Source organism: Cucurbita pepo, chromosome 12 (genome assembly GCF_057944985.1).
Source record: "Cucurbita pepo subsp. pepo isolate OVF chromosome 12, ASM5794498v1, whole genome shotgun sequence".
In the NCBI taxonomy this organism is placed as follows: Eukaryota; Viridiplantae; Streptophyta; class Magnoliopsida; order Cucurbitales; family Cucurbitaceae; genus Cucurbita; species Cucurbita pepo.
In genome coordinates this window covers 15,382,648-15,400,057 of record NC_141809.1, presented here as the reverse complement: position 1 = coordinate 15,400,057, position 17,410 = coordinate 15,382,648, and the positions used below count along the sequence as shown (strand labels likewise).

The 17,410-nt window shown below is 37.1% G+C and overlaps 1 protein-coding gene across 1 annotated transcript; it reads left to right on the top strand.

The window, feature by feature from the left end:
- The first annotated feature begins 2,780 nt into the window (after positions 1 to 2,780).
- XIG (myosin-like protein XIG) lies at positions 2,781 to 16,189 on the top strand. Its single transcript, XM_023692250.2, has 39 exons — positions 2,781 to 3,109; positions 3,778 to 3,909; positions 4,070 to 4,213; positions 4,400 to 4,545; positions 4,629 to 4,785; positions 4,903 to 4,961; positions 5,067 to 5,226; positions 5,312 to 5,461; positions 5,539 to 5,675; positions 5,756 to 5,902; positions 6,022 to 6,123; positions 6,888 to 6,945; positions 7,066 to 7,167; positions 8,063 to 8,100; positions 8,229 to 8,355; positions 8,489 to 8,659; positions 8,743 to 8,874; positions 8,958 to 9,067; positions 9,154 to 9,214; positions 9,408 to 9,585; positions 9,679 to 9,884; positions 10,093 to 10,212; positions 10,351 to 10,449; positions 10,651 to 10,863; positions 11,779 to 11,918; positions 11,993 to 12,107; positions 12,924 to 12,968; positions 13,056 to 13,145; positions 13,233 to 13,403; positions 13,485 to 13,625; positions 13,709 to 13,894; positions 13,976 to 14,101; positions 14,190 to 14,260; positions 14,340 to 14,439; positions 14,508 to 14,564; positions 15,250 to 15,306; positions 15,392 to 15,472; positions 15,561 to 15,643; positions 15,724 to 16,189. The coding sequence occupies exons 1-39, from the start codon at positions 3,107 to 3,109 to the stop codon at positions 15,836 to 15,838; spliced, it is 4,530 nt and encodes a 1,509-aa protein (XP_023548018.2). The 5' UTR covers positions 2,781 to 3,106; the 3' UTR covers positions 15,839 to 16,189.
- Positions 16,190 to 17,410: the final 1,221 nt, after the last annotated feature.

Sequence of the window (17,410 nt, the reverse complement as noted above, 5' to 3'; positions counted from 1 at the left end):
TTTTTGTATAAAGTTTGATGTGTGTATATATATATATAGATATATACTATATATATATATATAGATAATTTTTTATCACTGCTTCATTCCTCTTCGCCAATTCATTTGTTTAGGGCGAGAGCGAAAGTCTATGCAGTCTTTCATCCGTATTCAAAGAGGACGATTTGTCGTGTCCCTTTCAGACTGAAAGGAACAGATTTGCCATGTTCGATTTAGATAAGTTGCTTGATGACTTCTATCCATTTTCTATACGTGCATAGATGGAATGGATGGATGCATTTTCTGTCTCTGATTGGTCTTCCTCAAGCAGCCATCTTTGTTTTTAGCTAAATCTAAAAAGTAATATATATATATATATATATATATATATATATATATATATATATATATATATATATATTTGAAATTAATTATTTAAAGTAAAAAGTTCACTAATGTAGGCTTTTAATTTTATTATTATTATTATTATTTTTTTTTTTTTTTTTGCTAGAAAATTTAAAAATAATAAAATTAATTAAGTAATTTAAGCTTACAAAATTCGATCATTTTAGTTAGGATTTTTTTTTTTTTAATGTAAAAAAACCAAGATTTCAAATCATTCTCCTCTTTCTTGTGATAATAAAATAAATGTTATTATTAACGGCATATTAGAAATGAAATAATTATTTTTTAGTACCAAAAAAAAAAAAAGTAATAAGAGGTAATTAAAGGCGTTGATAAAATAGGAGGCCTTCACGTTATCTCACCCCAGCAGCCATGATTTTTTATTTTCTTTATTCTTTAATTATTATTCTTATTTTTATAATTAAATAACTATGAGAACAAATAATTAATAATTAATATCCCACCGTCTTTTATGGCGGTGATGCTGGAAACAAGCTTTTCATGTTCGTCCAATTATGCTATCAATCGACGGTTGAAATTGCACCGTGCTTCGAGATCTTTCATCTAAACCGTTACTTTTTATCTACTCGCGTCTTTTCTTTATTTCTGCATGTTCTCAAAGTCAAAGCGCAGTGACAAGGACGCGCTTTCCCACGTGGCATCTCTCACGCGCTTTCCTTGCCGTTCCTCACTATTCTTTTTATTTATGAAATAATTTTAGTCCAATTTTCTTAAAAGTAACCATAGACAATTGCATTTTAATTTATAAGAATTTAGTTTTTCGATTTTCAAACTTATTATAATATATTTTCTGAATCTGACGTGTCTACTGGGCGGGATAGAGATGAGACGGATAAATTTTCCTTATCCACGTCCCGATCCCGTCCCGATTTCTTATTGCAATCTTTTATCCTAGACAATTTTTTTCATAAGCTATGAAGTTGCACCTTAAACCTTTGCAATGTGCTTCTACGATGTTGGTCACAAATCGAACCAACAAACGTCTTAAGCTCATTTGCATAGCAAGAGTAGAATCGAACAAAATGGATACCGATAACTTTATTATGTGCTTCAACATGACGGAGAAGGTTGATAAACCCTCTAACACAAATTAGAGATAGATAACGAGATAGGGGATCTCCTTGTCTCGACACGTGAGAAAACTTACGAGTTTGAGAGCATTGTTCATTAACAATAATCCATAAAGACCGCTCATACACGCATACATCAAACGAATCCATTGAATTCTCGTGTGCATTACTCGTATCGGGCTTTATAGAGCTAGACCCCTTTTTAGTATAAGAAAAGGTCAAACGAATAATAATAATTATAAAAAATAAAAATATTAATTATCCACTGCAAATCAGTCCTTGTCGGATTTTTCATATTTATCCATAAGCCCTTACGGTTTCTTTTATTTGCAAAGAAAAGATGTAACATGTGATTTAATTATTATTTTTCATATTATTTTAAAAATACGCAACATGTGATTTTTCATATTATTTTTCTTTTTGTTTAATAAATCTATAAAATTTAAAAGTTTTTTATTTAATAAATTTATAATTAGCATTTATTAAATATTCGAGAGATTATAATTATTATTTGACCTTTTTGTAATAAAATTATTAAATTGCCAATTGCACTAATATCATAATTTTGGAAGGTAAATCATACGTTTAACGCTATTATATATATTTTTAACCTTCAAATAATTTTCATTAAAAAAAAGAGTTTATCTCAAAATTCACATTTCATTTTGTTGAAAATTTCAAAATTTATTAAATTATATGTATATTTCAAATTAAATAATATTAAATATAATGAATATTTTTGAACTTATTATATAAAGTCAACATATTTTTAGACGCTCGATTTTAGTCTATGAATCTTCAATAAAACTATGGAGTGGAGATTGAAGCATGACGTTTAAAATGTTAATTAAAATTTAAAAAATAAAATAAAATAAAAATGAATATGTTAACTTAATAAATAAAAAAAAAAGGTTAAATAACTTAAAAAGATATAAATATGTTAAATAAATAAAGGGAGAGATATTTATTATTTATTTAATAATATAAAAGATTGAAAATGGTTTGATTGGATTAGGACTCAAATCCGACTAAAGTTTACCGCTTCAACGTTTTTAATTTTTAGACAGACCTGTCCCTCTTAGTTTCCGTAATTCCACGAAAGCCCAGGGCTATTATCGTCATTTCACACCGTCAATAGCCCGTTTAATTTTTGTTCCTTAATTAACTCCCCAAATTTATTTTCTATTATTTTGGTATTAACAAAATAAACAAAAGGACAATATCCCGGAAGGTGTGGGAGGGAAGCAAATTAAGAAAACACCCGAAGTCTAAACCTTTTATTTTTCTGTTTCAATTTCTTCTTCTTCTTCTTCTTCTTCTTCTTCTTCTTCAGCAGAAGAATACTTAAAATCTCTTCTTCAAGAAATTTTCTGATTTGTTCAAAGGGGTTTAAGTTTTAAAACCCTTTTCTTCTTCTTCTGATTCATTATTTTGCTTCTTCTTCTTTGTTTCCCCATTTTTTTGAGGGGTTTGTTTGGATTTTTGTCTTCCCCCATTGAAACTCAGCTCCAACTCGCCAAGAACTTGGTCAATTTCTTCATTTACTCAATTGGGTTGCTCTTTTTCAACGCATTCGAGGTGGATCCATAAGCATCCCTCAAGATTTTGATCAGATCAGAGTCTTTTATAGAATGGTACTTGTTTCTCTTTGCCTCTCTGACTTTTTCTTTGCGCATTTGGATTCATTTTCTAAATGGGTTCTTATAATTTCATGGGATTTTCCTTCCTTTTGATTGTTTGTTGTCATAATTCCATGGGTTTCTCTTCTTTTACTACCTCGATGACTGATCTGTGCTTCTGGGATTGAATTTTTCTGCGCATCAGGGCTTTCTCGAAGAGTTTAATGTAGAATTAGAAGCTTGTTTTGTTTGAATCAATGCAATAATCATTTGTTTAAGTTTTGTTTATCAATGGTTTTAGTTTTCTTGACAAACAGTCAACTAGAGCTCAACTTATTGGACTTCATGAACATCGAGTAGCTACTCAACTGAGAGTTCAGTTCCAATAATGTATCACATTGAGATTCTTCTTACGAACCCGTTTCGTTTCGCACCATGTTATGTTGATTCATTGTAGTTCTGAACTACTCAGATGAGTGGGAGACAAGTAAAATAGACATTCATTCAGCTGTTCTTGTCACTGGATAGTTCATGTGCATCTGCCACCTTTTCCAACCATGTTTTAGATAACAAAAACACGCTTCAAACATGGACCATTTACCCTTCTCGTGCAGTAGATCGTCGATAATGGCGTAATGTACACTTTGCTTGTGTGTGTATTTGTTAACTCGGGATACTTGCAGGCTTCTACTACCGGTCTTGTTGGAGTTGGATCGCTTGTTTGGTTGGAGGATTCTGAAGAAGCTTGGATAGAGGGTGAAGTGTTAGAAGTTCGCGGCGAAGAAATTAAGGTCCTATGCACCTCAGGGAAAACGGTGAGTTTTTACAAAAATGATTAATGAAAAATTAGGAAGGACTAGTAGCTTGCTTGCATTTGCTTTTATTGTAGTCGTAGTAACTGAGATGCTCAGTTTAAGAATAAACTTTTGTTAATCTGTTCCTCTTCTGTCGTCTTCCTCTCTTCCCCGTTCGTAGGTTGCAGTTAAAGCAGCTAATGTCTACCCGAAAGATTCCGAAGTGCCACCTTGTGGTGTGGATGACATGACCAAGTTGGCTTACTTGCACGAACCTGGGGTGCTACACAATTTAAAATTGAGATATGATATTAATGAAATATATGTAAGTATATGAAGAAAATAATTCACTCTTGAATACACATTCAGGGAATATTGTTTTAAGAATTGATATTGAAGTGCCCTGTCGATCGATTTGCATTCCATTATGTTAGGGAGATATTTTTATCGGGTTGGAACGTTCAAAGTTTCAGATATATGAGGTTAATATGCTGAAAAATTGTGCTTCCAGACTTATACAGGGAACATATTGATTGCTGTAAACCCTTTTACGAGGTTACCCCATCTGTATGATAGCTATATGATGGCACAATATAAAGGGGCCGGATTCGGTGAGCTGAGTCCACATCCATTTGCAATTGCAGATGCTGCCTACAGGTATTTTCCCGCTATACTTCCGTAATTTTGTCGTTGAAAACTACACTATTTTATTAACCGAAACGCCTTTTCTTTGGATGCAGACTTATGGTCAATGAGAAAAAAAGTCAATCCATATTGGTCAGTGGTGAAAGTGGGGCTGGAAAGACGGAAAGTACAAAGTTGCTTATGCGTTATCTTGCGTATATGGGAGGGAGAGCTGCTGCCGAGGGGAGGTCAGTTGAGCAGCAAGTTCTCGAGGTGAGAACATTTGAATATTAGCCTTCATGATTATGTGATGCAAATGTTGGGTGTCTGATATTTGAGTTTTCGAAATGTAATTCCATCATACATTTGTTATGTTCGTTCATCTTGCAGTCAAATCCTGTTTTAGAAGCATTTGGGAATGCGAAAACTGTTCGGAACAACAACTCAAGGTACGAAGATCTCTCTTTGGAACACTTATTTCCTAATTTAACTAGTATTGCTTGAAATCGTATTTTTGACTTCCACTTATGTATGGTTTTTTATGAACCGTGTAGTCGTTTTGGTAAGTTTGTGGAGATCCAATTTGACCAAGGGGGAAGAATATCCGGAGCTGCTATCAGAACTTACTTGCTCGAAAGATCTCGTGTTTGTCAGGTGTCCGATCCAGAGAGAAACTATCATTGCTTCTACATGCTTTGTGCTGGACCGCCTGAGGTAATGGGAGCATCAATTACTTACTTGAGCTTACAGCCACTCGAACCTATACTATTCATTGTCTCTACCCTTTTCAATCTTAAAGGATGTCAAGAAGTATAAATTGGAAAACCCAAGAAGTTTCCATTATCTAAATCAATCAAACTGCTATGAGTTGGATGAAATTGATGATGCCAAAGAATATATTGCAACAAGAAAAGCAATGGAAGTTGTTGGGATAAGTTCGGACGAGCAAGTAATTCCTCACCCCCTACTTTGTTATGAAAAACCTATGCATTTTCTCGTCCTTATTTTGTTCTTCCTTCCTTCTAGGATGGAATATTTCGTGTTGTAGCTGCGATTCTTCATCTAGGAAACATCGAATTCGCAAAAGGGAAGGAGGCCGATTCTTCCGTTCCGAAAGATGAAAAATCTTGGTTCCATCTTAGAACCGCTGCGGAGCTTTTCATGTAAGTGTGCAACTTCTTCGAGTTAAAACCAAATTTTGGAAGAATGATGGGTGATAACCTTAACATCGACTTCTATCCAGGTGTGATGAAAAGGCCTTGGAAGACTCTCTCTGCAAACGTGTAATTGTCACTCGTGATGAGAATATCACAAAGTGGCTGGATCCAACTGCTGCAGCCCTTAGCAGAGATGCTTTGGCAAAAATTGTATACTCAAGATTGTTTGACTGGTGAGTCTTCTCTCTGAAGAAAATATATGATGCTTTGTAATTTTAGTACAATCTTCGTTTTTTCGGTACGATCTTCGTTTTATATTGTTGATTAATATTTTTGACGTTCCTTCCCTCAGGCTGGTAGACAAAATTAATAATTCGATTGGACAGGATCCCGATTCGAAGTTCTTGATTGGAGTGCTGGATATCTATGGATTTGAGAGTTTCAAGACAAACAGGTGCTCATCCGGTATGCCTTTTTCTTGAATGAGAAACAAAGACTTATAAACGAGAGAAGACAAATAACTTCTCATAGAAAAATAGAGACGACAAAGGGCTTGTCGAACTAGAAATCGAATCCTCACTTTATCGGCCTATGATAGAACAACGTAACACAGAAGATGAAAGTAATCTTTTTTTAGTTCAATAAATGTGAGATAGAAGATCGAACCTTGAACGTCGTGAAATGTAATAGGTGCCTCCGAAGTCCACATTCTTTTTTCTATATTTTTTATAGCAAATTTTGTCGGGAAATTATGCACATCCCTTGTTACCAAATAATTTATTTTTATATATATATCGTAATTCTAGTCTAGATCAATTACTCAAAGATTAAGTCTAAAAAATACCCTTAAACGGTAATAAAAGTTACCCTTACTGTTAGTTTTAGATAGAAACCGTTCCTTAAACTTTCAAAAGGGTTTCAGAAATACCCTTTAACTTTCAAAAGTTTCTCACTCTTGCACCACGTTTCAAAAATACTAATGAACTTTCAAAAGTAGCATTAAAAAGGGAGATAATCTATGTGGTGTCGCTAGACGGTTTCCTTCCATATATTGACGGTAAGAACTTTTATGAACTTGTTTTTATAAAGGTTTAGAGTGTTAAACATTACCTTTAAAATTTCATGGGTATTTTTAACATAGTACTAAAAGTTCAAGAGTATCTTTGAAACAAAGTACTAACGGTTTATCTGATTCTTAATCTTCTTTAAATATTACAGTTTTGAGCAATTTTGCATCAACTTGACTAATGAAAAGCTTCAGCAGCATTTTAATCAGGTAAAAATGAAGCGTATCGTGCATTTCCGGTTAATTAGTTGACTTTTTCTTCTTCTTCCTTTTTTTTTGTTTATAATAATCGGTGCATATACTCATAACGATTATATCTTCAACGAACAGCATGTTTTCAAGATGGAGCAAGAAGAGTATACAAAAGAGGAAATTGATTGGAGCTATATTGATTTTGTTGATAATCAAGACATCCTTGATCTCATTGAAAAGGTTTGTAGTGTGTGATTCATTATAATGTTTTCCCTTGCTTCTCCCAAATTTTGTATCATTTGGCTTGTTTATTACTTCATTTTATCTTAACTCTTTAGATGGATGCCAAATGACTGTTTGAATCGGATATTTTAAATCGAGAAACCTGAGAGAATATTTATAAGTGTATTAATCAAAACTAGATTAGCAAGTCAGGTAAAGCTGACATTAGTTGCGTTAATTTGCTTTGTGGAGCGTTGGGCGGGATCCGATACCCAATGGATATTAAGAAACGATTCCCACAACGCACGAAATTCCTTTCAAGATCCTAGAAGTCTTAGTCGGATTTTCAGAGGTTAGCAATAATGAACTACTGAATTTGTTGAAGAGAAGCCATCCATACGAATTTGTTGAGTATTGTTGGGAGGGAGTCCCACGTTGGCTAATTTAGGGAATGATCATGGGTTTATAAGTAAGGAATACATCTCCATTGGTATGAGGCATTTCGGGGAAGCCCAAAGCAAAGCCATGAGAGCTTATACTCAAAGTGGACAATATCGTACCATTGTTGAGAGTCGTGATTCCTAACATGGTATCAGATTTAGGATGCCGAAACAAATGCCGTCACCATACAAAGTTGCTGGAGGAGATGTGACAACGATAAGGAGTGGAAGGGAGGGGAGTGTAACGCTCCAGTACCCAATACTAACGAAGAGTAACTACGCAACATGGTCGATAATTTAGTTCCTTTACTATTTTCTTTTTGGAATGTTGGCACACGCATTCTTACTAATTGAAGTTTGGTTTTTCTCAAGAATAACTTAGTAAATTGTTTTCCAAGTAATCTCTCATGCCACCCCATAACACTTGCTGATTAATCTTTATAACCCTTTTTCTTAATCATTTGCAATTTCAGAAACCTGGTGGTATTATTGCCCTTCTGGATGAAGCATGGTAAGCATAGCGATATTTCCGTAAGCGTTTTCTTTGTTTGTGTCGGTCTTTGCAGTTCATGAAGTGAGTATTGATCTTTGCAATCTACTATGTTATTGAATAAGATGGTTTGTGCTTGTCATTTGCAGTATGTTCCCCAGATCAACACATGAAACATTTGCTCAAAAGTTGTATCAAACATTCAAAAATCATAAACGCTTCAGCAAACCAAAATTATCCCGGAGTGACTTCACGATTGCTCATTATGCTGGTGATGTGAGTTTTTCATCTCTCTCTCTCTCCAAAAATACATAAACGTTATCGTGTAATCTGGCCTTATCCATGGATCGAAGACGTGATAATCTTCGAAATTGATACACTTGCATTTAATTTATTAAATAATTTTCAGGTCACGTATCAAACTGATTTATTTCTGGACAAAAATAAAGACTATGTTGTTGCTGAACACCAGGCGCTCTTGAGCGCTTCCAAATGCTTCTTTGTGTCACGTTTGTTTCCTCAATTAGCTGAAGAATCATCCAAATCTTCAAAATTTTCATCAATAGGTTCCCGTTTCAAGGTCCGATACAGCTCTCTGCTACGAATTGGGATCTTTGATATTGGTTTAGTCATTTTGTTTATAAGGAATTAATTTTCTTGCAGCTACAATTGGTATCACTGCTGGAAACTCTAAGTGCTACCGAGCCGCATTACATTCGATGTGTAAAGCCCAATAATCTTCTAAAGCCTTCTATCTTCGAGAATAAGAATATATTGCAACAATTACGATGTGGGGTAAGTATACGTTCGTTAATCAGATCTTCTGTCAAATAAAAATATTTTTATCAAAATGTTATCGCTCGCCTTCATTACATTAGGGAGTCATGGAGGCAATTAGGATAAGTTGTGCCGGTTTTCCAACGAGGAAAACATTTGACGAATTTGTTGACCGATTCGGACTCCTTGCACCTGAAGTTTTGGATGGGAGGTATAATTGGTTCTTGGTTTTCTTCAGATTTCAGAGTATGTCTAATGATTGGTGCCTCTGACTCTCTACAACTTTTATTTTGCTAGCTCTGATGAAGTGACTGCTTGCAAGAGGCTTCTAGAGAAGGTCGGACTTAAAGGATACCAGGTAATTGCTTGACGAGATATCAAAATTAGTTCTTGAGGTGTCCGTTTATTGAAATCGACAAACTATTCGTCATTGTTAGTAAGCTCAGTACTTTATGTTGGTCTCTGAAAGAGATTTGTTCTTGAGCTCAAACTTCTGTTCTCTGATATTAACTCAATTCTATAGTTTTAACCTTGGAATGATTTACACTCAGATTGGCAAGACAAAGGTGTTTCTTAGAGCCGGTCAGATGGCTGAACTCGATGCACTCAGGACTGAGATCTTAGGGAGATCAGCAAGTATTATTCAGCGGAAAGTTCGTTCTTATCTGGCTCGTAGAAGCTTTGTATCGCTTCGGAGGTCAGCTATACATCTGCAGTCTGCATGTAGAGGTAATAAAATGTTATGAACACATTTTCATTAGAAGGCTTTTTTAATTCGGCGAGAATTACTGAGTTCCGAGTTTCGATCCATGTTTGTTTCAGGACAACTCGCTCGAGAAGTATTTGAGGGCATGAGGAGAGAAGCTTCTTCTTTAATGATTCAAAGGAATTTGCGCATGCATCTCTGCAGGAAAGCTTACAAAGAAAAGTACTCGTCAGCCGTTTCTATTCAAACTGGAATGCGTGGAATGGCTGCTCGCAATGAGCTGCGCTTCAGACGGCGATCTAAAGCAGCAATTATTATCCAGGTTAATAATTATATTTCATGTTTTGCGGAAAATCCTATTACGTGATCCTCGAGAGGAGAAAAGAGAGATATCAATTCTGAATTTTGAATATCGATACGAAACCCGTCATTTTATATACCCATTTTAGTTCCCCTAAGTAGATCATGATGAACCAGAATTCTATACTCATCTCCTGTGGTTGAGAAGATTTCTTTTCCTGTCCTATCAGAGCTATTGTCGACGATATTTGGCTCAGCTGCACTATAAGAGGTTAAAGAAAGCAGCAATCACCACTCAATCGATATGGAGAGGAAGAGTTGCTCGAAAGGAACTACGGAAGCTGAAGATGGTGAGATCGCCTTGTTTTTTCTAGTCACGTTGTTTCTATTGGCTCGTCTTTCTGAGTTAAAGACAATGGCGAACCAATTGGCCACGAAAACAGCTCCATGTGCTGATTTTTGTTGCATTCAATTTGTCTTTAATGTAGGCTGCAAGGGAAACAGGAGCTCTTCAAGCTGCGAAAAATAAATTGGAAAAGCAAGTCGAAGAATTAACATGGAGACTGCAGTTGGAGAAGCGTATGAGGGTAAGCACGACTAAACGGTCACTGGATACGTATTTACATTGAGCGGGATTCCTTGTATTTGAATATACTTTGATCATCAAATAGAGATTTCGATGAAGAGCTAGGAGATTTATTTCGTTCGACGCTAAGCTACATCGCTATTGTACTCTAAAATGTTTTTAATATGATTGTCCACTTGTCTAATGAGCCAAATATTATCAGGCTGACTTGGAAGAAGCTAAGACCCAAGAAAATGAGAAGCTGCAATCTGCTTTGCAAGATATGCAGCTTCAGTTGAAAGAAACAAAAGCAATGTTTGAGAAGGAACGTGAAGCTGCGAAAAAGGCGGCGGATATTGTTCCGATTGTGAAGGAGGTTCCAGTTCTTGATAATGCAGCGATTGAGAAAATTTCGAGTGAAAATGAAAAGCTCAAGGTAAGATGCTTTAAAATGTCTAATTCATATGATACATGCTATGAGAGGGGAATGAAACATTCCTTGTAAGGGTGTGGAAACCTCTCCCTAGTAGATGCGTTTTGAAATCTTGAGGGGAAGCTAGAAGGGAAAGCCCAAAGAGGATAATATCTGCCAGCGGTGGGCTTGGACTGTTACAAATGGTATTAGAGCTAGTCACCGGGCAGTGTGCCAGTAAGGTGTTGGCCCCCAAGGGGGGTGGATTGTGAGATCCCACATCGGTTGGAGAGGGGAACGAAACATTCTTATAAGGGTGTGAAAACCTCTCCTTAGCAGACACATTTTAAAACCTTGAAGGGAAGCCCAGAAGAGAAAGCCCAAAGAGGATAATATCTGCTAGCGGTGGACTTGGGCTATTACAAATGGTATCAGAACCAGTCACTGGGGAATGTGCCAGTAAAGAGGCACACAAGACGCTGGCCTCCAAGGGGGGTGGATTGTGAGATCCCACATCAGTTGGAGAGGGAAACGAAACATTCCTTATAGGGGTGTGGAAACCTCTCCCTAGCATACACGTTTTAAAACCTTGAGGGGAAGTCCACAAGGGAAAGCCCAAAGAGGACAATATTTGCTAGCGGTGGGCTTGGACTGTTACAAATGATATTAGAGCTAGTCACTGTGCAGTGTGTCAGCAAGGACGCTGGCCCCCAAGGGGGTGGATTGTGAGATCCCATATCGGTTGGAGAGGGGAACGAAACATTCCTTGTAAGGGTGTGGAAACCTCTCCCTAGTAAACACGTTTTAAAACCTTGAAGGAAAGCCCAAAGAGGACAATATCTGCTAGTATGAATCGTTTACGCATCTTAACAACATTTATTTCAATTATGTATGAGCTAGTTTAGCTGCTGATTGTTGCTTCCTTATGGTGAATTGTAGGCTTTGGTAAGTTCACTGGAAAAGAAAATTGATGAAACAGAGAAAAAGTACGAAGAGGCGAACAGAGTTAGTGAAGAAAGGTTGAAGCAAGCATCAGACGCTGAAACAAAAATCATTCAATTAAAGACTGCTATGCAGAGGTTGTTGGCATTAGCCATTACCTTCATGTCCCTTCATTTAATTTCAGCTAATCTATACCAATATTTATATACAGGCTTGAAGAAAAATTCTCAAATATTGAATCTGAAAACCAGCTTCTTCGGCAGCAGACCTTCATGAAGACACCAGTAAAAAAAATGGCTGACCATCTTCCTATTGCAGCAGCAGAGGTTAGTCTTGTTTAAATTTCTATTTTTCTCGTATCTTCCTCTACCGTTCTTGTTAGTTCGGTACCTGTTTATTTTGCGGTTTGACGCTGCCTCTGTTAGGCCTCTTGTTAGTGGTCGAGTTTCTTGTCCATTTCCTTAGCAATCTTTGTGAGATCCCACATCGGTTGGAGAGGGGAACGAAACATTTCTTATAAAAGTGTGGAAACCTCTACCTAGTAGATACGTTTTAAAACTGTGAGGCTGATGGTAATACGTGACGGGCCAAAGCGGACAATATCTGCTAGTGGTGGGCTTGGACTTTTACAAAGAGTATAGAGCCAGACATCGGGCGTGTGCCAACGAGGACGCTGGGCCCCTGAGGGGGGTGGATTGTGAGATCCCACATCGGTTGGAGAGAGGAACAAAACATTCCTTATAAGAGTGTGGAAACCTCTACTTTGTAGACATGTTTTAAAATCGTGAGGCTGACGGCGATACGTAACGGGCCAAAGCGGACAAAGCGGTGGATTTTGGCTTTTACAAATGGTATCAGAGCCAGACATCGGACGGTGTGCCAGCGAAGACGCTGGCCCCCAAGGGGGGTGGGTTGTGAGATCCCACATCGATTGGAGAGGGGAATAAAACATTCCTTATAAGAGTGTGAAAACCTCTACCTAGTAAACGTGTTTTAAAACCGTTAGGCTGACAGCGATTCCTAACGGGCCAAAACGGACAATATCTACTAGGAGTGGGCTTGAGCTGTGACAATCTTCCTCTGCCTTTGTGCACCATTCTTCCTTGTTCTTGAACAGTAACATGGTGTTTCGTTTTTTGCAGAAATTGGAGAACGGTAACCATTTGATTGAAGATAACAGAACTGATGTAATTCACCGTATTCTTCGCGTTCTATATTCGTACTGGATGATGTTATTTTCATTATGTGACCGTCGTAAATTTGTCTAATTACAGGAGCAGTTTGTAACGCCCGTGAAATCACTGAAGAGAATTAGCTCAGAATCTGAAATTAAGTTGAGTAGATCACATTTTGAACATCAACAAGTATGTGCTTCAAAATCACTGGTTGCTACTCATCCTTGTTCTTCCTCCATTGTCATATAATTCTTCAATTTCTGATTCCTGTTACAGGAGAATGTTGATGCTCTTATCAGTTGTGTTATGAACAACACTGGGTTTAGTAATGGGAAGCCTATAGCTGCATTTACCATTTATAAATGTCTTCTTCACTGGAAATCTTTTGAAGCGGAAAAAACAAGCGTATTTGATCGACTAATTCAGATGATCGGATCCGCAATAGAGGTAACTCGGCTCGTTTCTACCGTGTTTATTCAAATTATGCTGCTTACTATCTTATTCATGATTTTCTGTGCTGGGTTTCAGAATCAAGATAACAATGATCATCTAGCCTATTGGTTGTCGAACACATCCGCGCTACTGTTCTTGCTTCAACGAAGCTTGAAAGCTGCCGGCGCTCCCCGAAAACCGCCACCGTCAACGTCCTTATTTGGAAGGATGACTATGGTATTTCGGATTCAATGTTGCTGTTCTTTACGAGTTTTCTTTATATTCGGTTATTTAATACTTTAGAGTACGATGTTGTTTAGGGCTTCCGTTCGTCTCCTTCTTCCAACAGTCTTGGATCTGCACTTAAGGTAGTTCGCCAAGTGGATGCTAAATATCCAGCTTTGCTATTCAAGCAGCAGCTGACAGCGTATGTCGAAAAAATATTCGGAATTATCCGAGATAACTTGAAGAAAGAGTTGACAACATTGCTTTCGTCGTGTATCCAAGTAAGTTGGATCCTCCTTGCAGCCTTTTCTCTCATGGGTATTCTCAACCTCATTTATGTAATCTACTCGGGTCCTTGTTAGGCACCAAGAACATCGAAAGGAGTATTACGATCGGGACGATCATTTGGGAAAGATACTCAAACTAATTACTGGCTGAGCATCATAGAACACCTCAACTTGCTTCTCTGTACATTGAAAGAAAATTTTGTACGTCTACTTTTTGGAATCTTTCAACTTCGTTATTTTTAATGTTGTCGGCATGTTTCTCAAGGATTCGTTGTCATTGTGGTTTCAGGTTCCCCAAATTCTTATCCAGAATGTCTTTGTTCAAAACTTTTCGTATATTAATGTTCAACTCTTTAATAGGTAAGCCATTGATCCTGTGTCTTCAATAGTTCATCCTAAGAAGGACACGATGTTGACACGAGTTTTATTTACTTTTCAGCCTCCTTCTCCGTCGAGAATGTTGTACGTTTAGCAATGGGGAATACGTTAAGTCCGGGTTAGCCGAGTTGGAGCTCTGGTGTTGCCAGGCAAAAGAGGAGGTACTTGATTCCCTTTTTGATCAATCAGGCTGTCCTGGTGTTGCTTGGGCTAATCTTTTGTTTTACAGTATGCTGGTGCTTCTTGGGATGAGCTTAAACACATAAGACAAGCTGTTGGCTTCTTGGTATGATATCTTCTTCGTTTCATTGAACCGTATCAAATCAATTACTTGCTTCCTTTTCTTGTGAGATCCCACGGTGAACAAAGCATTTTTTATAAGGGTGTGGAAACCTCTCTTTAGTAGACGCGTTTTAAAACTATGAGGTTGACGGCGATATGTAACGAGTCAAAACGGACAACATTTGCTAGCGGTGGATTTGGGTTGTTACTAATAGTATCAAACCCAGACATCTGACAGTGTGCCATCATCTCACTGGACCCCAAGAGAGGTGGATTATGAAATCCTACATCGGTTGGAGAGGGGAATGAAGCATTCCTTATAAGGGTGTTGAAACCTCTCCCTAGTAGACACGTTTTGAAACTGTGAGGTTGACAGCGATGCGTCACGGACAATATCTGCTAGCGGTGAACTTGGGTTGTTGGGTATCAAAGCTAGACATTCGAGGACACTACGCCCCAAGGGAGGTGGATTGTGATATCCCACATCGGTTAGAGAGGAGAACGAAGCATTCCTTATAAGGGTGTGAAAACCACTTCCTAGTAGACGCGTTTTAAAACCATAAGGTTAACAGCGATGCATAACAGGCTAAAACGGACAATATTTGCTAGCGGTGGGCTTGGGTTGTTACACGTACATATTGATATATCTCGTGTATTGTTTTCTTACTCGTTAATGCTCTTGATTACAGGTTATACATCAGAAATACAGAATTTCCTATGATGAAATCACCAATGATCTTTGCCCTGTAACTCTCTCTCTCTCTTTATTTGTCTATGAATGTTTACTTGCACTTATTCAGTTCTAACACAAAGTCTGTTCATCCGGTTTAGATCCTGAGTGTCCAGCAGCTTTATAGAATATGTACGCTCTACTGGGACGACAACTACAACACTCGAAGCGTATCGCCCGGAGTAAGTGCCTTTTTTATGTCCGTTCATCCTCCAAACGCTTTTCTACGAAGCGAGATTGCTCATCATAACTTTTAATGTGTGAGAATAGGTAATATCCAGCATGAGAGTGCTCATGACAGAGGATTCCAACAATGCAGTTAGCAGTTCCTTCCTATTAGATGACAATTCCAGGTGAGTCTTCAATCAACTTTTTTTCCGACAAGTCGTTTATCATCGCTCGACATAATCGATACTTCCCTTTTGATTCACAGCATCCCCTTCTCGGTCGAAGACCTCTCGAACTCGCTGCAAGAGAAAGATTTCTCCGGCGTGAAGCCTGCCGACGAACTACTCGAGAACCCCGCCTTCCAATTTTTACACGAGTAAGGCTAAAAACGGGTCGAGTAGGTTGTTTCTCAGCTCATTTCTGGTCTGTTGGGTGGCTCCAGCAGCTCAGAAATGTTGTTTTTGTATCCTCCCACAAAGAAAGGTCCCTCTCCTTGAAATTTATTTATTCATTCAATCTGTGATAGTGTACATTCTTCTTTACTGGGACTGAGGATTGGGGGATAATTATAATTTTGGGTATTTTGGGTATAGTGTGCATTATTTTATAGAAAGTTAGAAGGCATGCATTGTATTGTATTCATTTCATTGTATAAAGGAGGAATGATATCAAGTTTGTATAAATTTGGTATTAATTATGCACGTTCATTATACAAGTTTCATTAGAATTGATATCTATTTTGTTCTTGAAGTTTTAAAATGATATCAAGTTTCATTAGGATTGATATCTATTTTGTTCTTGAAGTTTTAAAATGATACCTAGTTTCATTAGAATTGATATCTATTTTGTTCATGAAGTTTTTACAATGATACCAAGTTTCATTAGAATTGATATCTATTTTGTTCATGAAGTTTTAAAATGAACTTTTTTAGTGTTCGAGATTTGATGGAAAATTGTCCTCTTTATTTTCATTGATTGATACGAGACCACGTTTCCATTTACAACATCAGGCATATGAACATCGAACATCTTAGTCAATGTGGAGTAATACATTTAAAAGTTGATAGTCACCGAGGCAAAGACATACGAACACCTTGTTGGAATAGATGTTATGAGGCGGCAATTGTCACTTGTCGTATATGAGACAAGGTAACTATCGAATAGACAAGGTATACTTCATTTTTTTGGCTTTGAACTAGACACGTCTTTGAAGAATTTCTTCCCCCGACAAAGATAATAGGTCTTCCCAAGTCTCCAACTCTAGTTTTAAGCCTAAACTTGTATGAGTTCATCTTTATATCATTTTCGTGAAGTTTTAACATTGGACACGTCATTAGATGATATATTTGTAACAACCCAAGTAGTCAAAGTTCACCGCTAGCAGATATTGTCCAGTTTGGTTTGTTATGTATTACTATTAGCCTCCGATTTTAAAATACGTCTACTAGGGAGAGTTTTTCACACCTTTCTAAGGAATGCTTGGTTTTCCTCTCCAACTGATGTGGGATCTCACAATATTATTTTATTTCGTGAATTCCACATAATTCTTAGATGTTTATTTTACGACAAACAATGAATAGATGCATACATCAGAATGGGACTGACTCTTACTTTTGGATTTCCTACAACAACCGAAATCCCGAGCCGAACGCACCAATGAAGTGAAAAAACACATGCTTTGGGACCATTTAGGACCCCAATAGGACCACCCAAAATTCTATTTGCCTCTTTTTTGGGGTAATTTTGTGTATGAATTTATGAGATTTGGTCCATGTTCTTCTCAAGAATGGCCCCAAAAATCCACATCACTCACATGAATTTTAGACCCTTCATATGGTATTTTCATGCTATCCATTTGAAACATTGGTCCCTTCCCAAACTTCTCTCTTCATTTTTTTCTCCACAAAAATGTAACATCAACATCTTCATCTTCAAATGATTAGTATCAATTT